Source organism: Echinococcus granulosus (genome assembly GCF_000524195.1).
Source record: "Echinococcus granulosus chromosome Unknown EG_S00003, whole genome shotgun sequence".
NCBI lineage: Eukaryota > Metazoa > Platyhelminthes > Cestoda > Cyclophyllidea > Taeniidae > Echinococcus > Echinococcus granulosus.
In genome coordinates this window covers 752,193-779,266 of record NW_020170383.1, presented here as the reverse complement: position 1 = coordinate 779,266, position 27,074 = coordinate 752,193, and the positions used below count along the sequence as shown (strand labels likewise).

The following is a 27,074-nucleotide window of genomic DNA, read 5'->3' as shown; positions in this document are numbered from 1 at the left end:
GCAATCGCTGGTTATTGCTGTTTGTACACTCGTCAACCACAACCTCATACGTGCTATTATGCATTGAAGACTATAACCTATGTGCTTCGAATTATTTGCGGTGTGAGGAAATGCTGAAATAGTTTGTCTACCGATTTTTTCAAAAAATATGTCTGAATTGTCTGATGCTTAGATTGACATGGGTATTTCCCCATTGCTAACTCGCACAAGTAATCATAGGTAAAATACAAATACCACTCGCTTTTGTGAGGTAGTAGTGGGTTTGAGAATGATTGGCCATCTGAGTGCTTCACCTTGGGTTGAGCTAATAAATGGTACTAATATAATGCTCTGTGATGGGAATTTGCAGTTGATACGCTTGAGGACAGTGCTGTGAGCAGGAAACGATGAACAGAGATACCACAATTGATGGAAACTTTCCCTGGGCTGAGCATCTGCCCTTGGCGGAGACTCGCCGCTCTGTCAACCGCACCTCCATTCGCAAGCTGCATCTCAGCCGCGCTAAACTCAAGGCCTCTAGTCGAGCCAGCGCCCTCCTCTCTGGTTTTGCCATGATGGCCATGATCGAGCTCACTGTAAATCCCTTCCTCTCCTACATCAGTAGATCTCTTAAAATGCTATTTTCTGAAATGAGGGATAGCTTACTTTTATGCTTGAACAATAGCCAGTAGGATTAAACAATGCCTCCATTTTAACATTGAGTTACCGAGCGAAAGTAGGGGTAAAAGCATAAATGGATGGGTTAGCAAAGGGTGGTATTTGGTGAGTTGTGGCAGAAGGAGTATATTTTACCTGATTATGCACAGTAAATCAAGTTTTACAAGAAATTTCATCACGATCCCAACATAATGTGTGTGTAGCATGCGATCGAGCTCGTCACAGTGTGCGGATTCCCAATTGGGCAATGTTTGGTGGACTAATGTTTGTTAATGAACTTAAGACTCAATTTATTTTACCGCACAAAGGCAGCACTCTGGTCTATCCAAATGTTCACAAGTAAAAGGCAGTTTAGAGAATACTCTAGTGTAATTTGCATAAGCACGTATTGCATTTTCGTGTTATTGGAAATTGTACCGGGAAGTATTTGCCGAAGATGGTGTTTTTTTAGGCATCCACTGTAACTTCCTGCTATCACTTGTTAGGCAATGTCATTTTTCCGTCTAGCGTTGAATGTACTGTAAAATTGACAGTTCTTTACGCTGCTTTACGCACTGCTTGTTGCAAAGCGGATGTTCATGCCATTTGCCCTAACTCATGGTTGCAACGTTACCACCAGTGACAAGCCTGCGACGGTCTGTTGTCCAATGCCGTAGAGTATGCCATATGCGAGTGGGTTTGGTAACCTGTTTATTACCCATCAAACCAATGGGAAGTGGAAATCGTTTCTGGTGTAGCAGTTTTGTATTTGAGTGGTTAGCCACTTTTATGCTCCAGAAAATTAGCTAAACTGAGCCGAAATGGCCTTCAGAAGCAGTAATATTGGTGCATTTCTCGATACGTCTTTATACAACCATTGATGGATAAGAGCATTGCATTCTATGGATCCAAGCGGCGGCGAAGTTGGTTCCAAGCTCATGCGCTTGTGTGGTAATTTGCCTGAGACTAAGAAATTAACTTAGTGCCCCTCACCACAACTTGAGACTGAATGTGGTCTCTTAAGGTGAATGTGTGGTGTTTTATTCTACTAATGCGGGCCTTTTGGAAGCTTTATCAATGAAATGGGAGCCGATAAATCTGTCCTTTTCGTCTCTCAAGAAGTGCAGTTTTCATCGCCTTTCATTCTTTCCGAAAATTCATTTAAACCTGTCCTTACTTGCTCTAAATGAGGGTTCTAGTTATTGGTAAGAAATAAGCGCAATAGTATGCATAGTCGTCCTTTGGGAATTTAACATTGTGAGTTTCCATAGCACACGTCCGCTGCTGTTACAGATTTTCCTTAATTTAGCTTAGTCTTTTGTTGAGTGCTGTGCTGACAGACTTGAGCGTTTTATTTTAGATAGAGAACGACGAGGATAACCGCGTGCCAGAGGTGCTTTTAGTTGTCTTCACGGCGTTTGCATCTCTGTTGGTCGTGGTCCACATCACTGCCCTCATGATAAGCACCTGCATATTGCCGCAGTTGGAGTGCTATATCAGTGTCTGCGAGAGCTCGGATGGCTTCATTGACTCGCCTTACGAGAAGGTTCGTGGGTGAGTTGCTGGCTTGCACCATCCACCCACCTCCTACCTTACTTGCCCATTGGTCTCCCGAAACACGAATGAGTGCTGTCATCTGACCGAGATGTCTGCAGCCACGTCGTTTTGTCGCTAAGAGTGGGTCGTGACTGACCCTTGAGCTGTGCCTTTGCTGGTGAAGAATCCCTTCGTTCGTTTGTTTTTGGGCGCTTGTGCACTAAACTGTCTGCTCCGTGTCAATTGCTTTCGGCAGTACGAGTAGCTAGGCTGGTAGTTGGGCATGAATGGTGTCTGCTGATGGGAGCATATTTGAACTTTTATTGATATTTGTAAAAAACCACAGACTATAGGTGAGGTTGTTCTTTGGGATAAGTGAATTCCGTCTTCCATGAGGTCAAAAGGTTAACCCTATTATTTGCTCACAAATTACAAATGATCATATTGGAAAAATCGGGGGAAATCATTAAATACACAATGCATACAGCTTTTGACAATCGCTCGATTGCTTGTGAGTTGGCGCTTGACTTTGTGAAGTTGGTCTGAAGTAGTCCATGAGTACATTGTCTATAATTGTGGCACACTTTCCATCAGCATGGTTTCGATGACAAATGGTCGAATGTTACTGACGAGAGGAAATTTCCTGCTTTCTTGCACAGTAAAAAGCTGAAAATTCTATGGAGATTATGGTTAAAGTGACGGTAATGCCAATTATTCGCCGAATGGGCCATGTCGGATTTTTCTGTGTCGTTGAAACTGATGGCTGTGGTTCAGGTAGTTTCGGGAGCTTCGCTTGCTAATTAGGTGGTGTTCTAGTAGCCCATTCCGCTCGTTAGCAGTCAGTCACCTTGGTGCAGACACAACTGATAGGCTGTTTGGCCCTCGTACAGGAAAACGGCAGTATTTTTCTATTTCAGCTACATTGAAATGTCCTGGATATTCAGTACAGCCCTTGGGATGCTGCTCTTTCTGGTGGTAGTTGTGCTGGCCTGTTGGGTGAAATTCTGGAATATCTCCAAGTGGTCGGCAGGCGTCTGCTTCCTTATCGTGGGTCCAGTGGTGGTGGTCTTCGTACTCTTTGCTATCTTTTTTTACCGCACCCTCATCTCCTTCAAGTATCAGCACGCTTCCAAGGTGGTCGACTCGCTTGACCGGTGGATGTCAGAGCTGGAGAAGGGGACCTACTCGCCGACGCAGCCTCACAGTACTTCCTTGCCCACCAGTCCCACCCTTAAACGATCTCAGGATGTCACCTTCGTACCATCCGCCTGACCGCTTCCATTCCTACTTGCCTATTTATCACAACCTCACTGCCTTCTTTCTAACTTCAATATATGTGCGTTGCAATACTACTTGTTCTATTGCTTTGCGTGAATTAACCTTTGCATTCAGGTACTAAATGCCATACATGACCCGCTTTATCGTTAATGCCTCCGTTGAATTGTTGTAGCCACTCTAAGGTGTTCGATGGCTTTGTTTGCAAATAACTTTGTTGGTGGTTTATCAGTCAATTCAAAAAGGATGTGAGGTAGTTTTGCGCAAACAATACCCGATCTTGAGGTTTTGCTTCTGGAGAATAAAATGAACTCACTGAAATTGCAATTCCAACTGCACCGTGAAGTTAGTCCCGTCCGATGGAGAAGATGGGATTCAATATAGCTTATCAAAATGAGTGGTTAAAGAGCAAGGCTATTTATAAGTAACATTTTCGATCCGCCTGGTAGGTCTTCTTCTGCATTGCATGGAATTGGGTATGATCTGTTGGTTGACTGAGGGAAGCACGCAGTTGTGTGTTGACGGAGACGCAGCACACACTGTTGATGGAGCAAGGCCAGTGACGCAGTTTGCCGTGCATGTTGTAGGCCGAATTCTTCGACTTTGTCGTAGTGGGAGGTGGGATAGCGGGAGTGGTGTGCGCGGAGACCCTATGTGGACTGATCGTGCCCCAATTCTCAGGCTTGTGCGCTTCGAGGGAGCCACCGTCGCCGCAGTGGCGAGTCTGCCTCATCTCCGCCTCGCCTACCCTTAAGACCATCGTCAACGTGCGCCATGTCACTCGCCTCCTCGAGTCTTTTGACGTGGCCGAGCGTGACTCCGAGGACTGGTCACGCGCCTGGCCCCACATTCTCACCGTCCTCATCGATAAGGTGGCCAAGGTGAAGTACGTCCAAGGCACGCCTCTCCTTTTCATCTGCTTTCACTTGATCTGAATGAAACTGCATGCCTTGGAGGTGTTTTTGACCAGCTGCGGAACCATTTTCTCTCTTCCCCGTAAAAGCATCAATTCATTGACTCAAAAGATGGGAAGATTGCATAATTCCGATTTGCTAGAGTTGACTGACCCAGCGCAGTCGCACGTATAAGTGATTCTTGATCACTATCCGACCAGTATATTGGCCATTCACTTAACGCATAAGTTCTTACTTCCACTTTTGTTTCGTCAGATAAATGAAGCACCGTTTTTGTTAACTGTTTTGACTCTCACCCTTTCACAATCGACTTGGCGAGAACACAGCCGTTGGAGTGATTCTTTTCTGCAGTGTTAGATTTTGTTAGCTTGGTGGAGTCCGAAAGGGGAAATAACGATAGGTAGTAATGTATACTTTTGGAAATTGAGGGTTTCTCTTGACCACTGCAGCTGCGAAGGTCGGTTGGTTCATTTGGCGGGGAGGCCAAACCGGCCGTTGAAGTACGGACGCATTTGCGTGGCAACGGGAGGAGTGCCTCGGGCAATTGTACCTCACCATCCCCTCGTGCTGACCCTTCGCGATACCGAGTCCGTCACCCACTTCCGCTCTCGCCTCTCCAGTAATGCCTCCTCTTTCTCCCTTTGCTGAGCCAGATTCTTGCAAGTGCATTTGCGTCGTAATGCGTCTCATATGGCGAAGTGTTAAGTTGCTGGTCTTCGCGTCTTCTTACTTAATGCTCATAAATTGTGTATCATTTGCGCCTTATAGAAGTGCGATATAATACATAGAGGAGATTATTTGCATGGGAAAGGTGCAATAACACCTATTTGGTGGAGACAGAGCTCGTTTAACCAATGGATCTACACACTACCACTTTCTGTTGATATTACCAATATTCTCATGTCTGTCTGTGTGAAACCGCGTTATCGTTTGATCTGGTAGTTGTAAATCAGTTGGTGAATGCAGAAGAAATAAGGAAACCACTTGTTAAAAGGCTTTATTGGTATAAGCATCAATAATTCACCGTTATTATTTTGTCGTAAACCTTAAATGCTTACGATTACTCCTCGTCTTATGCATAAATCTCTGAATGTGCATGCCAGAATGACCCATGCAGAAACCCTAGTTTTGCTTTTCACAAAAACCGGGAGCACTGAGACGATATTAGCGATATTTGGAACTGGCATTTCAACAAGTAGTGCTCAACAAGTCTTTGTTAAAAGTAGCGTAAGCGCTGGAGTGCATTGATCTTAAACCACCTTTGGATTAGGGAATTTCAGATTTTTTGAAGTGCCAAGTAAACAAGCACTACTGCCGGTGTAAAGTTCATCGCTCGATCATCCTCTTGACCCCTCAAGTGGCGTCCAGTGCCAGTGTTTTAGCAAATAATCTAAATGACCTAATTTTTTATGCTGTTTTTGAAACGTCGTCAACTACTTTGGTACTCAGACTTTCCGACAGCTCGAATGATGTTTTCAAGATGGAACTCGTAGAAACTTGGAACATGAGGCATGAATCCTGAACTAGGCAAGGATTGGAACTTGTGCTTGCGGGGTTTTAATCTCCAGGTGGCTGCCCTCATCATTTGGCGCTTTAATATCCAGTCGTGTTGATATGTGGAGCTTGGACAAACAAAGGCTGCGTGTACCCAAGTTTCCGTTTAACTAGCACTTACCGTATGATGAGGTCGAGGCTAATTCAAACTTCTTGTGTATTGTCCATTGTTGGCTCTTGATTCAGGTCATTGGGATTAAGATGAAACGCTGCTGTACATCCTCGTAAACGGCGTCAAAACGATGGTTAAAACCTTTGAATTAAGTCAGCTTCCATTGTGTCGCATGTCTGACATTTTGGCTACTTGAGGAACCTGACCGTCTGATGTGGTAGTTTACGTGATAGATGCAATGCCAACCAAGGGAGCGTTGAAGCGTGAAAGCATTTGACGGGCAATCATTTGCTCAAATGAAGCAAATCGTAGGTGTTCGGTCGTGTTATATGGTCTTAAACAGTTATTCCAAGTGGTCCAAGAAGACGGGTTAAAATGTACGGGTGGAAAATCACAAATGGAGAAGAAGTGGGCTTTTCTACAAACCTTAAATGTAATTCAGCACTAGAGTAATTGTCTACAATCCGCGACATCCGTTGTAACACTGATAGAGGCTATAGAAACGGTGTAAAACAATCGTCACATGGCATTAACCTGAGTGCAATGTTTGTACACTGTAAAAGGTGCCCGTCGTGTTGTGTTGGTTGGCAACGGAGGCATAGCCACGGAGGTCGCTTATGAGATCGAGGGGTGTCAGGTGATATGGGTGGTGAAGCATGAGAACATCTCGGTCCCCTTTCTGGATCCTGCTGCCTCGCAGTTCCTGCTTCAAAGTGGGCTGGCAAAGCGCCGCAGAGCGACCGGTGAGGCTGCCAGTGTTGGCAATGGAGGTAGAAAGAGTAAAACAGCGCCGCTGATTCGCACACTGCGCTATGCCCTCGCGGACCGCAATACCGCCGGAGGTTCTGGTCCTCAACTCGTGCCTGCCCCCAATGATACTCGAGCGGAGGAGGCGAACAAATTCACCGGCTCAGCTCTTGGGCCCGACTGGACTCAGGGCCAACAATTCACTGGCATTATTGACAAGAGCACACTCAATCGGCCCCTCAAGGTAATCCCTAAGTTCCTTCTTTTTCACCTTCTTGACTGTTTTAACCCAAAGCACGCAGTGATTAAAGTCTTATGGATTGGCTTTCGGTGCTCCTAATATTACCACTACTTGTCACTATCCTTGAAAGTATAAATGCTTTGTCAAGTGAAGAGGCAATTACTGTGCCACTTCTCGAAATGTCAAGATAGCTTTGTTTTGCGTAAATGCGGCTCATAAAGGCAATGTAGTTATTACCTATATGCTTACTTGAGTCGAGTGGAAAAGTGGGTAATTTGCAATGGAAGAAGTGCCGTGTTCCGTAGGAGTGTTCACAGTTAGGCAGGTATACACGAAGGCTTCCACTGTGTTCTCAGTCCAGGCAAATGTTATTCCACATGTTATGGACCCTTATCAGCGATTGCATCTTTTATGACGATAGAAAACCCTGACTGTTTTTAAGGCTTGAAAATAAATAGACTGCCTTTTGACTCAACTCGTATTTACGCGTTTCTACGCTTACTTAATACTAGTTAGTAAATAGTGGGATTGCTTAAGTAAGCACTGGGTTGCCGAAGTCGGAGAGTTGGTTGATTTCAGTTACAAGTGAACTTGACGCTGAAATGTTGAAGCAATTATGATTTTGGTGTAGTTGCTTACCTAGAAGCCGTGGTGTATGCTGTTAGGTAGTGTACAAGTGTCAAGTGGATCAGATTCTCTCCCCATCGGAGTTCGCTGAATCGGGTGACAGGGCAGTCGAATGTGATGCGGAGGGCCCTCTGTTGCCACCCCTCTGCTGCAGGAGCTGGCCCGTGTACGTGCGGCTGAGCAATGGAGAGTGCTACGGTGCGGACTTTGTGATCAGTGCGACGGGGGTGGAAGCGAATCTGATCTCCTCCACCTCTGCCTCCGCCTCCACTATCACTGCACCGTCAGCGCCATGCCCTGTGACGCTGGAAGCCCGAGATGGCATCGCTACGGCCTCCATCGCAGAGGGTGGTGGCGTGGTGGTGAATGAGATGATGCAGTCCTCCGTGCCCGAGGTCTACGCCGCCGGCGACTGCGCCTTCGCGGGCTGGCAGCCCAAAGCACCGCACTGGTTCCAAATGCACCTGTGGTCGCAGGCTCGTCAGACCGCCTTTCAGGCAGCCAAGAGCATGTTCTACCACACCATTGGTGAGGAGGTGCCTCTAGACTTCTCCTTCGAGATCTTCACTCACGTCACTCACTTCTTTGGCTTCAAGGTCTGTCTCATTTCAGGGAATCACCTGACTTTCATTCGTGACGCTAATGCGAGTAGATGGCTTTGTTTATTCGGTGCTCATGCTTTTGCAAATCCGTCTCTCTACTGAGGAAGGTGGGGTAGATTTGCATTTGGTAGTTGAGACAGGATGCGACTGCCAGCTAACCGCACATTGATGCAACTGTGTGGCTGAATCATGTTTGTTCGGTGAAAAGGTTCCCAATGTGCTATGGAGCGCGGTGTTATCATTCTTGTGTCGAATCATATCAATTCTTCTGAAGTGGAACATGAAAACCAATTTTTGCTCTGACGCATGCCAATTGGAACAAATGAGGCGGCAATAGTGGTCCAACTAGTGTACAGGTGGAATAAAACACTGGTATTGACACTTGTGAGGGTGGAAAACTTGTTACTACTGCTTTTGCAATGAACATATGTGATATATGGAAAAGTGAAGGTTGACAAACGTGTAATCTAGTGTTCATAGACTAACTTGGACCTTTCCTGCCTCACTTGATTTGCTCTCAACACTTAGTAATGAATGCATAAAGGAATGGTGGAGGTTGACTTTAATCGGAAGTAGTTAGAATTGCATACATTGTGCAATTTAATTGTACCACATTGGTTTCCGACACGAATGCTTTCAATGGCTAGTGAAGCTTTTGTAATCGAACATATCTCCGTTAGTGTTCACTAGGCTCTTCTCGCTGCATAAACGAATTGCATGATGCCCCAATCTGAACTAACACAATTATAAAAGAGCACGGTGGAGGCAGAACACATTCTCCTCCAAAACATGTATCGGTGTACACCATAGCACCACCTTGAGGCGTTTGTCAGTACCTTTTGATGTACTCAGATCAGATAGCTGTATTGGTAATTCATGTTCCATCAAATCGCTTTGGTAAACTTGGTAAGCGCATTGACGAGTATGTGCGTTTTGACTAACGAAGCACTGGTTACTATGTTGTAACTCTACTCGGAATCGTTGAAGCCCCCTTTCTTACACAAAAACCCTTGAGTGTGGGGACAACGTCTATCACCTTTGTTGCTACTCAAGAATTCCTCATTAAAAACACTGTCAACTCCCCTCATCGCGTTCACTCACTAACCCATCGTCGTTGTCAAAATTGGAAATGCTTCTATAGTGGGACGCCAATAGCTGCTGTCATTGTTTTGGTTTTATTAGGTTTCAAAGCCATTGGGAGTTTCAAGTATCGGGATATTTGATGACAAATGAAGTTAGTTCACAGGCATACTCCGGACTGTGGTTGGAGACTCAGTAGTTAATAATTGGCGCATTAACTCATGTTCTCTCAGTAAGTTTTCGAGGGTTACTCAACGATTAAAGCAGTTTTTGGTGGGTTTGCTTGTTGTTCTATTGGTTGCCATACTCACAGTCATTGGCGGATTCACTGAACTGAATTATCTTTCTAGGTGTGGGTAGTATAGGCGAGACACTTGACTGTCCTTCGAATTCTCACCCGAATGCAACCAATTAGTCTATTTTTCATGACATTGGCCAATTTACAGGAGCATTCTTCTGTTTTTCATTTGCGCAATCCTTTCATGCCAAGTTTTGATGCAAGAGTATTCAGCGATGCATATTGGTGGAAGGAACATTTAGAGGAAAATTTACCACCCCCTTATCGGATGAGCTTGAAGCGCGGATGGGTTGCACCTAAGTATGCCCAAGTGTTCGCTCTGGTGAGACACATATGCCAAAGGCGGTGCAAAGCATCTTAAGTGCAATTCGCGTTTTTACTGTCACTAGTGGTATAAAAGACGGAGACAGAACTCTTTTCAATATGGTTCGTTTTGTTTGCTTACGTTTTTTATTTTCCCTTTTATGTCCCTGTTTTTGAGATTGGTCGAAACGAAATGCATATGGGGCTTTAAAACAGTTCCATCATGCGAGAAAGTGTAGAAACTTTTAATTATTCGTTAGTCTGCATCCCACGCATCCCTCGTTTGTGAATTATAGAGCACTTCTCCCTAAGTAAGTAAAAAAGGCATTTTAAGTTTCACGCATTTAAAATTAGAAGGGGCATTTTTTCCACATGAAGCCTCATAAGTGCGCGAAGTTGTAATTCTAGGTGACGTAAGGGGGATACTTTAATAGATTCTGTCTTGAAAATAAAAAAAGAAACATTGTCTGAATCATCAAGTGAGATACAAGCAGTAGTGAATACCGAGAAGCAGTGAGGTTGCATTTTTTGTTGTTTGATATTGGCGTGTAGTACCATTGAGGTGACCAACTAGTCCCAGGCTCTCCAAATCGTTGTCACCATCGTCGGAAATGGCAGTGCAACAGTCAAAGTTTTTAAGGATCTGTTGAACTGTATTAGACAATAGACTTAGTACGTTTTTTTTTGTTGCAAAGATGTAATGTCAATATCTGTGTACTTAATGAGCTGAAATGGTTTGTGCTAACTCCAAGTGCCCTTTAATCAACGACTGGGATTGAATTTGTCGCTCCTTTTTAGAAAATCTAAGTTGTTTTACTCCATTCAAGGCAGGGTGAAATTTTTGTTTTGGACATTATGCTGGTTTCTCGGCTATGGTGTGGAATGAGTTTTCCATCTCGGGGTAAACTTGCTTGGGAATTTCATTGAGAACAACTCTTTACTTGTATCGTTTTACCTGTGCTGGGTTGTTTTACGCTCCGTTCCTAGATTTCTGAAACGTATTGTCCCGATCAAAATAATCTGCAGTTTTTCGCTCTTAGCCCATCGCGAATCACTGTCCTTGTTTAGGTTGCACCTATCAGGAACCATCATATGGTCATGTTATTGTTTATACTTTTCGTATTTGAGGAACGTTAAAGCTTTGTCAGTGGTGATGGCCAAATACGCATCCTCCTAGGAGCAGTCATTTTCCAGGCAGAATGCATCCATTCGCAGACATTAGTGTTGCTCAATGTTAATAGGCATTTGCAACACTTTGTACACTTAAGAAGTAATTAATTTGGCGTAGTCCTTATCTTGAAACTGCTAGCATTGAAACTCGATTTTAGTTGAGCGTTTTATTGAAAGTAAGCTAATGTGCATGAACCGGCAGTTTTCATCGAAACGGTGAAAAACTAATTGCCCACAAATGTGTCGCTCGATCTTACGTCGATCATATTTTGTGTGCTATCGCCGGTCCCAGTGTTGTACGAACAACAATCAAATCCTTTGGTATTGCTCTACACAAGTAAGTTAGCCCTGACTGCACCATCGCTGGTGAGATTGGATTGCTTAATACCTTCAGCCACTTTATTTTTTCCATCCCATCCATTCGGCAGGTTGGAAAAATACTGGGGACACCAAAGTGATTCACAATAAAATGAAGCAACTATAATTGAGAAAATCTTTCATGCAATCTGGGCACGATTTCGTACATTCAAGTTGCAGGCATAAATAGTACCGTCCTTTAAAGAAGAGCATGCAGCTTCACACTTAAGTATTTTTCATCATGAAACCGTAAACCACTGCATAAGCCTTTGTACTTTGTATTGTACGCAAAACAGGGTGCCGTGTTTGGGAGATTGACAGCTTTCCCTTCTTATATGTGCTCTGTTGACACCTGTCTCCTCGGTAGATCGTACTTCTGGGCCTCTTTAACGGGCAGGGGCTGAACCTGACCTCCCCCGAGGTCTACGTTCTGCTGCGAATTACGCCGGGCGAGGAGTACGTGAAGTGCATCATGTGCAATGGGCGGATGCAGGGCGCTCTGCTGATTGGCGAGACTGACCTGGAGGAGACATTTGAGAACCTCATCCTCAATCAGCTCGACCTATCACAATTCGGCGAACACCTTCTCGATCCCAACATCGACATTTCAGACTACTTTGATTAGTCGCTCTTCACTACCACCCTACATTGAGCTGAGAAATACGATGTAACGGTACAACTTGCACTCTTCTCAATGCTTTTTCTACTACTTTGCCACTATGGGCTGCATTAATTTGATGCTTGAGCAATGTCTTGTTTTGGCACTGCCGCTGAGAGATGAGGTGGTGATTAGTCGGACTGATAATGACCACTCCCAGTGGTTACATTGCTTTCTGTTTCGTTTTTTTTTGCCATCCACACAAACTTGGTCCGATTTGCCAAGACAATATGCGTCATCGGGGCTCTTTGTTTCCGCCTTTTTCACGGGCTCCTATTGAAGTAGTTTCAGCTTACGCGTTTTCCGTGAGTCACCTGTTCTACCGGCACCCAGCTTGGATAGGTAAATGAGGAATCCACGACATCGGTTAGTTTTGTTTGCCTGAATGCGCTCTCAAGACGAGAAGTGGGTTCTTTGCGATTCCTGTATGCACGACTGCAGGTGGATTGATTTTTGGTGGTACTGCTGCTGCTGCTATTGTTTCAAAGAAGTAAAAGTTTGTTAAAAAGTGGAAGTAAACAATAGCATTTCGTAGATGGTGGTTTTCTTATGTGCAAATTCGCTCAAACCACTTTGATTTTTGACAAAAAGTGATGAGGCTGCTGGCTTTTGGTCGCATTTAACGAGTTCCCTCAAAACGTGGAAGCTGATCTTAAAGTTGACAACTTGGTTGCGTTTGTGTAGTCAACAGCCAAACACTGTGTTTGTGCAGCTAAGCTGCCGAAAAGCCCGTAGCTAGCTAATCAACACGTCTCCATGTGTGGAGTCAGTCACGCTATCGTCAAAGTAGGCTGTTTTTTCTGTTTCAGTGGTCGGATAAAACGCTCCCTTTTTCTTCCCTTTAAAAGAGGACTTTTTGCAAAATAAACGACTCAACGCAAAGCCCCTTTTCACCCTCATAAAGTTTTCCCCATGAGGTGGACATAACAAGTTGGGAGATGAGTGACAAGTCACTCCTCCACAGAGTAATGTTGTCGCATCTGAAATGAGTCTCGCATAAGCAGGGCTTAACTGCTTTCGTGGAAATTGTCCCTCAGACTACTCTACGCCAGAAGTATTCACCGATGATTGCATTTCGAGCGGAAAGTCCACAATTTAAAGGCAGGGTTATCAGAGTCAGATGAGCTTAACTTTGCTGCACTAGCGATGGTGTACACTGACTAGCGCGAAAGCCAACAAACTTTTGGTGAAATCAGGGCTTCGAGAAGGTATTGAGTGTGCCACATTACGGATCGCAGTTTGTGTTGGCAGATTGACCCAAGCTCCTCAATGCTGAACCTGCATAACTTATTTCGTGGTATGGTCACTTAAGCAACCATACCCTTAGAAGGATGTGGTTATCAAAAGCAATACCTTTCGCCTTAAGCAGAGAAGAATGGCACCTAATAATAATCGAGTATCGGACATTTATCAGCTCGAGCTCGAAAATAATAACAATAATAGTAATAGCGTTTTGTCCAACCCTGTTACAAGGTTTCCATTAGGAGGGACGGAGAAAAGCCGTAAACGTGGGGCTGTACGGTGGGGATTTTTATGAGAAATAGTGACACTGGTGAGCTTGCCGCACAGTGATGCACTGATCGAGCTGCAGTTTTAGTAATGGCTGTTGGTTGCGGTGGCGTTTTGAAGTATGCAATTGAACTAAGCCGGGTGGTTGTGTGATGGTTGCAATGCGTGGCTCCGTCTCCGGCAGTTGATTTTCGAGGAGACGAAAGTGTTTACTGCACGACGGGTACGAAGGCTGCTTCATGGTGTTGGTCTCAGTGATATGTGCGTTTTATTGGTGCACATCTCCACCATCGCAGGTAGAAAAGTGGCCAATCTTGGACACTCATTAATAGCCTAGTCGTGTGTGCTTGCTTTCGGTTTGAAAAGGCGTTATTTCATGGTCACTTCATGTATTTTCACTAACCATTGGCTGATTGTGCTCTTATTTGGCAGTTCCATGCTTGCTTCCATTGGGGTAATTATTCAATCAATGTTGTGCTTGGAGCATTTTAGACAGAGGGCATAGCAGGGGTGAACGTAACATGTTTTTCTAACTCACAATTGAGTGTAATGCTAAGGCGCATTGTTATCATCCAACTGAACGCATCGTGGCACTCGTTTTCACATCTTGCTTGTATCACAGCGTAGTTAGCATTGAGCCACATCCTGCCTGGTGGGCAATCACGCAATTGGCTCTGACATGCAGTCTTGGTGATACCTCTATGCCAAAAGAGTTGGCGCAAATGAAAGCAATCGGTGACAACGTCATTAACGGGCTGTTTCCATTAAGTGGTTTTATCCACCCACCTCTCCTTGAGCCGTCGTTCCCTGTTTCGCATTTCGAGCAGATCTGTAGTAACTGCGATATCAAGGCAGCGTACAGGTTGGCCGCAATTCCACCAAGAAACTGAATCATGACTGTGTTTACTTTAGTTGTCATCGCTAAAAGGAAGGAAAAACATGTCTTGGAGAATTTTGGTCAAGAATTATTCTAGTCACGCTATCAAAACATCATCAGCAAAGTAATGGTGTCTAGAAGTGGGTCCGTTCTTTTGCACAGCGATTGCCAACACGTTCACCCATGTGACTAAGACAAGCAGATTGCTCGTTGACGTGGCTGTCCACCCACCTTCCAACGATAAATGGCAGTGAACATGAGAGTTCTGTTGAGTAATGACCAACCCTTCAGATCAGCTGGTGGTGTGAATAGTGCCTGAGCTGAATAGCCTAGCGAAAATTCTGCATCTCGTTAAAAGCACCATCGGTAGCGAAATTGAAGACGAATGTTAACAAAATTATGCAATTATCTCGGAACGCGTTGCGAAATACTGAATGGAAGTGAGATGTGCATTCAAGCCCCCTCAATAATTAAACAAATGAGGTCATGGAATTAAGGAGAGGCGGATATGTGTTTAGGGGAACTTGCCACTTGCCTTGATAAATTTGCAGAAATAAGTTTGTTTTTTACAAGTGGAAGCACTGACGTAGCATTGAAGTTCCGAAAACTCGACTAAATGTGCACGGTTGCTTTTTTTGGGAGGCGAAGGCGGGGGTGGGGGTGGGGAGTATTGAAAGGCAAAAGCTGCGTTAATTTCGTTAGGGTAATGGTATTCGCCGCAGTCTGGCGACACTCTACCCCCAGTGGAGCATGGCTGCGTGGCAGAAGGTGAAGTGTGTTGGAGGAACTGCGAAGCAGGTGCGAGGTTGACCCAGATATAGAAGGTGATATCGCCTTACTGCTGGCAATTGGAACACCGTGACAACAGCTGACAAGCGCTCTGTAGACCTCGTTGTGATTGCTGACAATGGGATGAGGTGATGGAGGAGTGCCTCCAGTTTCACTTTGTGCAAAAATCTCCTTACTTCAAGGCACTCTCGTCTAGGAAAAGTGTATATGGTGTGATGTGGCCCGTAGGCGAAATAATAGAAATCGACGGTGTGCGTCACTTGGTCAGTTCCATCTCGAAGGCACTGGCTTAAATGGCCTTGCATTTCCCAAAATATCAAGGTGAGCAATCAAATAACTGGACGAATGGTATTGCGCTTCTACGAAGTGTTTCCTTTGCACAACTTGGAGACAGCGTCAGTCACAAATATTTATTATTCATTCCTCTAGACTGGCCTTCTTGGCGAGAACCACATCTGTCCATGGCAGTAGATGAATAGAATAAACTCTGGTACATGGCTTGCCTCCATTTGAAGGAGGCTATTTACGAAGAAGGGTATTAGAATGACTTTGGGTCTCGATGCGAGAAAGACAAGCAATTTAAATTTTTGCATTAAATATATTTGTAGAAGGGTACAGATGGTACTTTGACGTCAAATAATCCTTTGTGCGAAACATACACACAACAGTGGATTTAGTTCTTGTCCGTGTGATTTATCGCCCGTCATGTTTGTTTCATTTCATGGCCAATTTAAAGGAATTGTATGGTTGTACTAATGATTGCGTGGACCAAGCTAACAGACCAGGGACACGAAATTAATAAGGCAGGCGGTAATGAAAGGCACTTTCGTTGGATGGAAACAAAGGGTAAGTAGACTTTGAGTAAAGTGGAGGCGTTTTAACCCTCAAGTGAAATTTCGGAAGTAAGGCTGAAAGCGAAGCACTCAGTTATGCGCTTACAAGTATCATACTGTCTCAAAAATGAACCAACAAGAAAATAATTATTATTGCTTTAGCTCTAATCTTTTTCAGACCACGGATTGAATGCCCAAGCATGATTAGTGGATTGTCAGAGGGGCTGACGTCACTGAAGAGGAAGTAAACGAGCCACACGTGACCCTGTGACATGTCCCTGGTGGAGGCCAACCACCTTTCCGGTGTGTGAAACGCTCAATTATAAAATGTATGAGAAGTTGGGGTGGGGGCGGGACAGCTGATGGTAATTGTATGCAAATCGCAATGTTGTATCCGTTCACTCATTTGTGAACGTAAAAACTGGTTAATAAAACGCCTATACGTGGGCATGACATGGTGGAGGCTCATTCGAGCACCACTTGAGAATCCACGAAAATACACAGAGTAGTGAAGCCTTGGATTTGCCCATTTCATCTCTCATATCCGCACTCTATGCTATGATTAAGCACTCTGACTTGGAACTTTCCTTTGGGCAATTCAGTAATCGAATCCCTTAGAGGTTACCCCATTCCGTTAATAAATCATGTGACCTGTGGCATCAGGCCACTGGAGAAGATAATAACCGAATGATTGCGCGTTGAATACGCGCAATAAACCGCTATCCTGAAGGTTGAGAAGTATACGAATTGTGGTCCAAAATTGCCTTGCCACCACTCAGGTCAATTCATTCGTTTACAGCGCTTTATGGCCCTCACAAACACATGCTTTTTCCTGGCCTTGCACAAGACCACATTACTTTCAATTGGGGGGAAGTGTGTCCCGGTGAAAGGGCAGGCGGGGCGGGGCGGGGCGGGGCGGCCCGGAAGCTAGTCCCATCTTATCATCAAACGGCTGACAAAGCAGAGCTTAGGGCCGTGCTATTGTTTGCCAACAAACCACCAGCACATTATGCTCAAATTATCAACGGATATACGTTCGCGTTTTATGCTTCGTCCTTTCAAGGCCCTTTGTTTTTGAGGCTATTTATAAAATCCATTGTCTCCCTAATGCTTTGGGATTTACCACTGCATGACGCAAAATATGTCTCTTTGGATACTTCTAAGTACTGTTGTGAGTAATTAAAAACGCGATGAAGCACATCATCAAATGTCTTCTAAAATGGCACAATGGTGACTCGCAATCAACTTATGCTGCCAAGGTATTAAATGTGAGCCAATGCTAAAGTGATCAAGCCGCCATGATTGTAAATATACAAATTTATCACAGGTTATTTCGAAACAGTACCGGACTCACGGCATTCCGTTAAATTCACCCATGCGGGCATTTGCTATTTCACTGCAAATGTATGAGCGTTTGCCTGTCACCACTTTTCCCCTTGCTAAGCACAAGAGTATGCAAAAAGCTGCCTTAAAGCTAATCTCCAAACCCTAAAATAATCGCGTAAACGGTTGCTGATAGGTGACGCAAATGAGGCATTACTTTGTGGACTTGCCTAAATGCCATTGTGCGCTATTGTGGCGGGTGTAAGGAGACCCACAAAAATGCGAGTCTGCCACAGCCGTCTCCCTCACCGAATTCACGAGGCGCTGTCTGTTGATCAATAGCCTCGCGTGGAAGTCGCTCAAAAGAGGCGCCGCCTCGAGGCGAGGGAGCAGGATGGATCTGGGTGAGTTCACTAATCATGTATAAACAGTTAATTGCAGAGAAATCTCCTCTCAGAGCTATGCAACGTGGAAAATCCAAGTTGATTCTAAATTTTGCACATTTAAACATTAACGAGAAGCCCTACGAGGTGGGTCGACTGACTGTCTAGCTTCGATTGCTACTTCTTTTATAAAAATAAAGCAGAAGTCTACTTTAGGGGTGCTGCTGATGAAGTTTTAAAATAATCGCAATTGCGCAGACACACATTTTACCTACCTAATAAGATAATTTGAAAATTGTGACTTTTTTTTATTTTAGTCAATTTTGTGGACAGCAGTGGACTTAGTTTTCCTCTAACCACCTCAATTTATTACCTCTGTCATTCGGAGTTTGACGCAATCCTTGTAATGTCGGTGGTCGCTGTCCCTATCTGATAACCCAAGCCACAAAATTTTCTCCTGAGCCCAAAACTAGCAAAATTAATGATACACACCCTGTATCCCTATCCAGACGCGTGTCTTTCAAAGATGAGGGGGGGGGGGGAAAGGCACCGTCGATTCTAGTTGTCATTTTTCGCAGCGACCTGGTGACATTTAGTGGTAAATTACACAGACGGTTATTAGTTCAACAAGAATGCAGTATTTGCACGCTTATTATTTGTATCCAAGATCCAGAATAACTTGAAATAAACGCAGAAGTAAAGTCTTTCGATTTTTACTGAAGTTGATGCTTTACCTAATGAACAACACCAAGATGTGAACTGGCACTTGAATTAATTTCTAGAAAGATGTTTTCCTTACACTCTCAGCAGTGGTTTCCACAACCTCTAGCGCATACTTTAGACAACAATTTTTGATGATGACGAGGAAGCATCGAAGAGCTTGTCTCAAATGCCAAGCAGGTCGCTCAAATGCTTTGATTATCGCACCTTGCCATGGCTCGTTCCCCACGATCTGCGGTCATCATCCACGCCAATCGAGAGCCACTCCGGTGGCTCTATCCATCGTCGTAAGAAAAAAGGCATCCATTCAAGCCGTTCGACAGGACATGCTGCCACCACCAACAGCATCAATAAATTGCAAAGTGCGGATTTCCGCCGTGTCAATTTGGAATCTCGCGTCATTCTCAACACTGGCCATATGGCATGGAAACATGCAGATGATGTGAAGGTTAAGTTGGGATCGCCGTGCATCTATTTTAACCATCCAGAGTTCTTCAAGAAGGTGGGGAAGATTCTCGCGAAGGAATACAAGTTGAAGTGTAGGCAGGAGGAAAGGCGACGAGAAGAGTGGGAGAAGAGCCGCAAACTCCTCCAAAGTGTCAGAACTGCCTACACTTCAGGACGTCCAAGTTTCTGTGCTCCCACAGAGAAGTATTCAGAAGAGAGCCAATGTATTTCTACTGCAAGGCGACCTGACTCATCTCCGGTCCGAAAGAGTTCACGATCCAGTGGCACCAGTAGACCACTGTTTGATCCTCGCCCCTGGCGAAGAGATGTGTTGGAATTAGATGGCGATGATGACGTGTCTAGATTAAGCGATCCCCGAACAACCATCAGTGAGGTGTATGCAAATGCAAGCGAATTGATTGACAATCACCTGGACATACTGGATAGGCAGAAACTTGTAGAGCTTTTGCCCGTTGTGTACTCACAACGAAATAGTGAGCAATGAAAATACACGAATTCTCGGAATGTGCAAGTAGTCGTTGTTGTCATCGTAACTTTCTATTGGGTGGGATTTTGCCTGAAGCCTATGTTCGCCTCGTATGAAATAGACCAGTAGGATGTTTAGTAAAGCAGTGGGATTTCCAAAAGAGGGAAAAGTGCCATGTAATCTGGTGTCACACGGTGAGACTCTGAAATCTTACGCATTTAGAGGTCATTTCTGGGAGAAGGCTTAAGTAGCTGCTGAAAAGGTTCTCGACAAAAGTGAGGAAAAGTTGCTTAAATTTAGTCGATATCGAATAAGAACCACATGGGATGTGCTACTGCAACTCGCAGGGCAAATTATGCCTCAAGGAAACGTACGTCAACACATAGAATACACAAGACATGCAACCATCTTAGTTACCACAGTGATCCAATTCTTCTAGTTGCTGGTGTGCTAGGTTGGGTGAGCAAATGTTAGCTAAAGTAATGATGAGCTGCCGCTATAACCGCACCTTGGAAAATACCCATTATACATTAAAACACCTCTTCACTGACCCTGATGCTGAGAACTATTCCTCCTCACCACAGACAATGCGCAAATCTTGTAATTCCAGTTCTTTTTATGGTTGTTTATTGGTGCATTGTCGCCACTTCAATAGATCTGACAAGAGAGTGCTAAAGTGGTGTGGAATTGTCATTAGCTCAACCGTTAGAATGGAGGACAAATTCTTAGCTCACCAAGCCAATGAAGTGACTTTTGAAGTCAACGCAGAAGACAAATGGGTTGTGTTTGCCCTGGAACTGTTAAGCAGAAGGGTGACTTTAGGTGAAGCTGGAAGTATTGACTCAACAGAACATTGGAACGCATTCAATAGGCGAGAATTTGGCCTCGTATGACAACTATTAAACGCATATTTGTTACGCCTCTTGATGCAATCGTCTCCTCATCCGTGTCAACGCTTTTGCATACCGCATGAACGAAAAGTGACCACAGGAAATTATGAGGACTGTTGTTCTCACAATGAAGTGCCTTTCAACATTAACTAGTAAACCAACTTGTTGAAGGAAAGGTGGGAGTAAATGCGTTTGCAGTAATGATGGCAGCCGCCGAAATATGGTGCGTAGATTGAGCCACCCTTTATGCATCTTCGCATTTGTCAGGTTGCATAAAATTCAGTCGAATTATTTTTGATGTGTTAATCATGCCACCTACTACCACCATCAGCCGCATCATCTTTCCCCATCATCAATGTCTCAACGCCTCATTTTGACAGAGTCGCTTTCAAGCTCTCACATATTTCACTTTGAGATACGCCGGTCAAAAGCGATGACAACTAGTTGTTTGCTTATGTCAAGGCAACCAAGCAGGCATTCACCTTGCATCAAGTTCAGGCTCGTGGATGCATAGCGTTGGTGTCTTCTGCAAGGTGTAGCAATAACTTCCAAATTTCACTTGAACACAATGCCCGCCCGTTAGCGGGCCTTACCTTCCTCCTTTTTGGGAGTAGATAAAGGATTCACGATGCATGACACATGAACATCCACTGCACAAGGAATTCGCCCTAATATAACAGTGCTCCACAGCGTTGGACGGTCCAAAGCAACTGTCCGGAAAAGTGGGTGCTCTTTCCAAGATAAAATGCTAATCCTTAATGTGGAAAATAGTTTGCTTACATTGCGACTGCATGCGGAATCGCGTCGAACTGAAGTGCTACATTCATCCAGCTCGAGATGCTCTTCAACGGAGGCCATGAGCGCGAAATTTCTGAGTGGCATTTATTTCGATTAATTTGTTTGCCTTACACTACTGCATGTGTGCAAACTCACATCCCATAGCTGCGGAGGGCCTTTGAGCAATGCTGTTTGACCCAAACTAACACACACCCTTAGCTGTAGTGAATGGGAATGCAACAACAAGTCCTCAGTAAAATTCATCATATTGCTATGCAATTCACTCTTCACCAAGTTTCATTGCTTTTTCGATGCTTTAGCTTGGTAAAAGGAATGCATCATTAGAAAACAGCTCTATGGGTGTCATTAATCCTCGTGCAGCCTAAATGTCCAACTTACGTGCACTGTTTGGAGCCTGAGTGCCAATAAAACAGCATTTATTGCCCCTATGTGAGGAGATCATGTTCACCCAATACGTCTAGCTGATAATTTACGCGTTTGGTGGGTCTAAATACAACACTGCGAAGGCTCTGATTACTTTTAATAAGCCATAATACGGCTGCACTTCTGTTCTACATTTTTTGGTTCCTAATGCATCAGTGTAGCCAAGGGAATAGCTGTTTGATTAACACAGAAATGCATGCTCGGTAGTTGGAGCTAAATATGAATGACTTGGGAATAGAGACAGTGTCTTGATTAGTTCTTTGTAGATGCAAATGCCAACTGCAGTACTTTGTTCGAGTGATATTTGCACGGCGCACGAACTCGTCTCGCTTCGGCAGGGGCCATAACCCTGTGCACAGGTCAAAGCAAAGAGTGTGGAGCATCGAACATGGTTCTGGAAGTGACACACAGCAGAAACGAGGGTCACGCTCATCAAAAAATTGTCCGAGCTGCATCACTGCTATTGTTATTTGCAGGACGAACAATCGGTTTGAGTGTGCGGATAGTGAGGCCTTTGAATGACCTCCACGGTTTGTAACTGCCTGCTTTTCGGTAGGTAGGGGTTGATCCGTTTCACTTAAATCTGAAGCAGTGGTTCAAATCAACAAGGTGATTTGAAAATGCAGTGGAAAGGACAATAAGGCGAATCATGGTGAATTTGGCTTTGCATTGTAATCCCTTGCTGCATTGAGTTATAAAATTTAACATTCATGCAAAATTTACAAGTCACATTTATGAGTTGAAAGTTTTATGGAAGACGGGGAGCCCACTTTTGTTAAAAACGAGAGACTACGCATTGCTAACACAGGAGGAGGTGGAGATGCATTGAAATAAACATGCGAAATGAGTAGGCATTTGCACTGCCTTTAGTGATTCGCTGTTCTCACTGCGTTAGGAGGCAAATTCACGTTATTTTTTGCATTTAGGCAGCTGATCTTCACAGATGACTTGCTTTCCCCTTCTCCAGCTAGTGATCCGCCATAGAAGTAATGGATCCGTGCAAAATTTTTACTGGAAATAATTCTCATGTATTTCATTTGGAACGGCACTACTTCATTGTCAGCTGAATGCGTTAAGCGGGAGGCAGATTTAGCGCAAACGCATGTGCGTTGTGTAATTGATGGAACTTAAGTGAGTTACTTGACGTGGTAATTTTAGCAAAATATAATCTGAAGGGATTCTGCAAGGTAGAGGTTCTCAAAGCCCAGTTGGTTAGATGGCGAAGAGAGTTAGTCGAGAAGGCGAGGGAATGGAGTCACAGGCCACGTTGGATGTTTGAGGGCCTTGTGGTCAGAGCAGAGGCTATGCAACGGCCGTGTCGTCAAGGCCAGTGATGCGGAATGCTGCCGTGCACCTACCCTCATTTGAGACAGGAAAGTTCCCTGATCGTTTCAACCTACCTTTCACGTGAATAAATTATGTTTTGTTTCATGGCCTAAAGCAGTAAATTTTTCTTTCGTCTGTTTAAAGTATTCCCCAAGGTAAACCTAGCGGTTACGTTCACATGCATGACCAAAATTTGCAATGATTTATGGTGGAAGCAATGACTATTGAGAGAAGGCGCATTCAAAATTAAAGCTAATACGTACACTGTAGCTGTCTTGCTACATGAATTACAGGACTAACCTAAGCGACTCTAAATCATTTGATTAAATTTAAACAATCAACTTACAAACAAGACTACGAAAGTTTTGGGACTTTAAAATAGTTCTTTAGAAAAGCAATTAATGAAATGCTGGAAGGACCTGCAAATGCACTCCCAACGACCATTGCTGATACACCTGTCAAACGGTAAGACCTGCAGTTGACCAGCCAATTTAGCTAGTTACAATCAGGAAGTTGCTGCTACCACTTTTGTTATTGACCAACTTCCAGTTTTTATTGCAAGTCCACTTTTATTCATCTCACAAGAACAGCAATTTGCAGTAAGTAGAAGAGAATTGCACGACGATCAAAAGGAGAAACAAAACTCAGTGAATCCGAAAGCTTGTGCCCCCAACAGCCATCAAGTCACGGGCCATTTTGAGTGTGAATGATAGAACAACTACACTGCAAATATTCGTGCTGGTACTGCAGATGTCCATGCTGCCATGCAAAGGATTGTGACAATCTTCGGCATTTGCGAAAAGATGCAAATGTTCGTTGCATGCATTAACTGCCAAAATGACAGGGTGGATACCAAGTGAGCCGAGTGTTTCACAGTCTACTTCTCCCATTCTAGTGCAGCATGAACGCAATACTAAAACACTCAGTTTGAACAATTACTCATCTCCAAAGAGGAAAATGTGGGTCATTAAAAATTCACTCAAAACAAAGCTCAGAGTGCGTAACAGCGCGCACTGTTTTAACTACGCACAATCCTCACCTAATTGGCACATTGGGCATAACAGTGTGGAAACCTGCCTGTGAAAAGTGATGCTTTCAAAATCCACTTCAACATGCTTACAAAAAAGTCTGCCTTGTTTGCAGGACCAATGAGTGCAAAGGAGTTCGTGCTGTTCTGTGCGGAACTGCAGCTGGTTTCGGGTTCGCATTAGGCTGTGAGGCTAAAGAGGGAGGGGAAAATGACAAGTGACGAATGAATTGCTGCAGACAAATTTGCAACAAAACTTGGTGTTACTTTTGGTGACTTCAAAGTATTGTTAAATCGCATTCAACGCCTATTTTCGTGGGTGAGTTTTCTGTTTGGGTGGCCTCCGACATTCGGCTAAAATACTCACACCGTTGCAGAAACTGTTGCTCAAACTGCCAGATTCGTTAATGATATTACTAAAGCAAGCAAAATGCACATCTGCTTGAGACGGAGAGTGTGTCATGCATGCTTTGAGTAGCCTCACCATCTTTATTTTTTGGAGTCTTTCAATTCACTTTGCTGTTGTTAAAATCGTTTGGCCAGAACAATGCGCTTTGAAAAGTTGGATTCCGAGTATTTACAAGAAAATTCCAATGGATAGAGTTAGACTTACGAAGGAGATGACACTCAAATTCGTGGAAGTTACTTTGTTAAACTTGCGTCAGTGCAGTTGGTGATGGTAGCCTCCATCCTAGGAAGAGTTTGACTGGGACTGCTCAAAATACTTGGCACACAAAATACTCACAATCACATTAATTTGGCTTAGAATTGCAAGCCCACCTGTTTCCCAACTGCACATGTAATTGTTTGGAACAGAAGATCAAATGTTTTATTTACTGGTACGAGCATGTAACCATAAATGAACAAGGGTAGTTTTCAATTTCATAAACATTGACGCCATTGGAGAGGAGAGTCAACGTCGACAATTCCCCTAGAGAGTGCAGCTGTGCTCTTCATTAAAAGTGGAACCATGTGACTGCTCTTGCTCGTCGATCAGTCCCACACATGTTGACCCTTGTGAGAGTTTGTTTGTGTCACCGAATGTTTTCTCTCCAGTGAGCTTTCGTTCAACCACAATTAGCAGCCATTTCGTCACCGAGCATCAGCACTGACCGTTAATGAGATTCCAAAGGAATAATTTGAATGACTGCAGCTTATTCGGGAAGTGGAAATCCAACACTCATTCGCACTTACTGGCGCCCAGTCCCACATCTCCAAATTGGCAGTAAATTTATGCGACAAATATTTTAGTTGATCAGGGGCTAAAAGGAAGTGCTGCTTGCTTACTGGTTGAACGGAGAACAAAGCATAACCCAATCCGCAGTTATTGAATAGCACGCAATCGAATCTAGTTTAAATGTCTTGTAACGCTATAACAGTTTGTTTAACCCTTTACTCCACCACATGGGCACTCAGGTCAGCGCGGATTGTACTTGCCCTAGGCGGGATGGCCTGCGGGCTATGCCAGTAGCCTCTCAACTCTTCTGTGTGTTAGTAACATTTTCTGTCACACCATGGTGGCTTCTTAAGACTTTGGGGCAGACCCGGGACGCTAAAGCGCACAAAAGAGGAATCTAGTCTACACAAGTCAATCAGTCAGCCAGGCAGACTTGCCAGCCTGTGCTTGCATAAGCACGGACTGATTGGAAAAAAGGAAGATCTGCTGAACTTGGGCATATGACGCCCCTGTGCGGAGTGGTGTCTAGCTAGTCAAAATGATGCACCAATTTCACCGAAATGTACGTGAATTTGAGGCCTCAAAGCGCCAGGTGTTGAGGGATTCAATATTATGCCACTTTTATTTTGTAGCTTGAACTTCAGCTGCCGTATTAGTTTTGGTTATTCAAATGTGAAAAGGTCCCAGAAAGCTATAAAACAGACATCACGTTAATATCCGTGAATATGGAGAACACTCACGAAATGACTGAAAGTGGTCCAGAACGGAAAATCTATGCACAACCTTGAATCATACTTCTACCGGCCTTTCAGTCAATCTCACCTACTCTAAATAATGAAGTGTATTTTTGCCTCATGATCTCCTCAGCAATATCCAGCTTTTCACTACTTGCAAGCGTTATGCAACAACGACCAAAAGTAATAAGCTCCCATTTTACGGGGTAAGTATAATTGAAAAATACTTAAGTTAGTAGTAAACAGGGAAGATGAAAGTATGCGCTAATACATGCGAGGAAGGTTCTAGATAAATGGCCACGAAAAGTAAGAACGGACCTCCTGCTAAGGAGAAAACAAAAGAGACAAGACTGCTACTGCCAGCTTTCTCTGCATAAAGGCATTTTTAAAACTCTCACTTGTTCTGCCATATTTTTGGCGACACCTTCAGGACAAGTCGGGTCGAGCGGCAGTTGAAGACGAAGCTTTTGGCCTCATTCATCCTATCTGCAGTCGAGAAGGCTCCAATAGTTGGTTTTGCTAAAGGAGCAGAGAATAAATGGGCGTTGAGTCTCACGGTCTTGTACACTTCAGCACACATGCTCAATTGGTGTAACGTTTTTTGGCTAATTCCACTTAATTAGCAAGTTTTGCATTCCGCTGGTTGAAATTTGTGTCAGGTGGTCCTTAACAAAAGTAAGTAGTTCTTATGTAAGGGAGTGTATTTGCTAAAATTTGATCGACAGCATGATAAATGAAATGCTCATTTGATGTACCAACCGTAAGGTCTTCTATAGGGCTTGGTAGTGAAGACATGTACCGAAGAGCTCCTCATCCAAACATGCCAATTTTGCTCGATGGTGACGACGACTCCTTCCTCCTACGTGGTGCACTGCTTAACTTGGCAATGTTTGCCAGGCGTTTCAAGAGACGCCTGCCTGGAGGACCAACACAAAAGTAGACTGAAATTCCCAACCTTTGGAAGCGACCTGTTTTACTTCCTAGTATTCAAAAAGTGCCGCAAAATTATGGCCTGAACTGCCAAGATTGGCTATTTTATGGTTGTCTCCAGATGACTGCGTATCGTGAAGGAAAGGAAGGCATTCGTGGATACAGAAATCCGAATGCTAATGCATTTTGCACCCGCTTTATTGATACTTGTATCTCCGTTCACGCCAGATGGTTTTTGCGAAACCTGAAGTTAGCCTGCGGGAAAATGAAAGGTTGGTTGGATTTTCACTG

At 44.1% G+C, this 27,074-nt stretch overlaps 2 protein-coding genes across 2 annotated transcripts; both read left to right on the top strand. All coding sequences in view use genetic code 11, as the record gives it.

Annotated features, from left to right (window-relative positions):
* Positions 1-386: 386 nt before the first annotated feature.
* Positions 387-12,077, top strand: EGR_00775 (Pyridine nucleotide-disulfide oxidoreductase domain-containing protein; the record flags this gene model as incomplete). The annotated part of the gene is made up of 8 exons (XM_024490024.1): positions 387-575; positions 1,997-2,190; positions 3,090-3,429; positions 4,035-4,333; positions 4,811-4,980; positions 6,591-7,018; positions 7,681-8,238; positions 11,820-12,077. The coding sequence occupies 8 exons, from the start codon at positions 387-389 to the stop codon at positions 12,075-12,077; spliced, it is 2,436 nt and encodes an 811-aa protein (XP_024355427.1).
* A 5,598-nt stretch (positions 12,078-17,675) lies between these two features.
* On the top strand, positions 17,676-19,496 carry EGR_00774 (hypothetical protein; the record flags this gene model as incomplete). Its single annotated transcript, XM_024490023.1, has 4 exons — positions 17,676-17,702; positions 17,784-17,845; positions 17,899-17,971; positions 18,666-19,496. The coding sequence occupies 4 exons, from the start codon at positions 17,676-17,678 to the stop codon at positions 19,494-19,496; spliced, it is 993 nt and encodes a 330-aa protein (XP_024355426.1).
* Between the last annotated feature and the right edge of the window lie 7,578 nt (positions 19,497-27,074).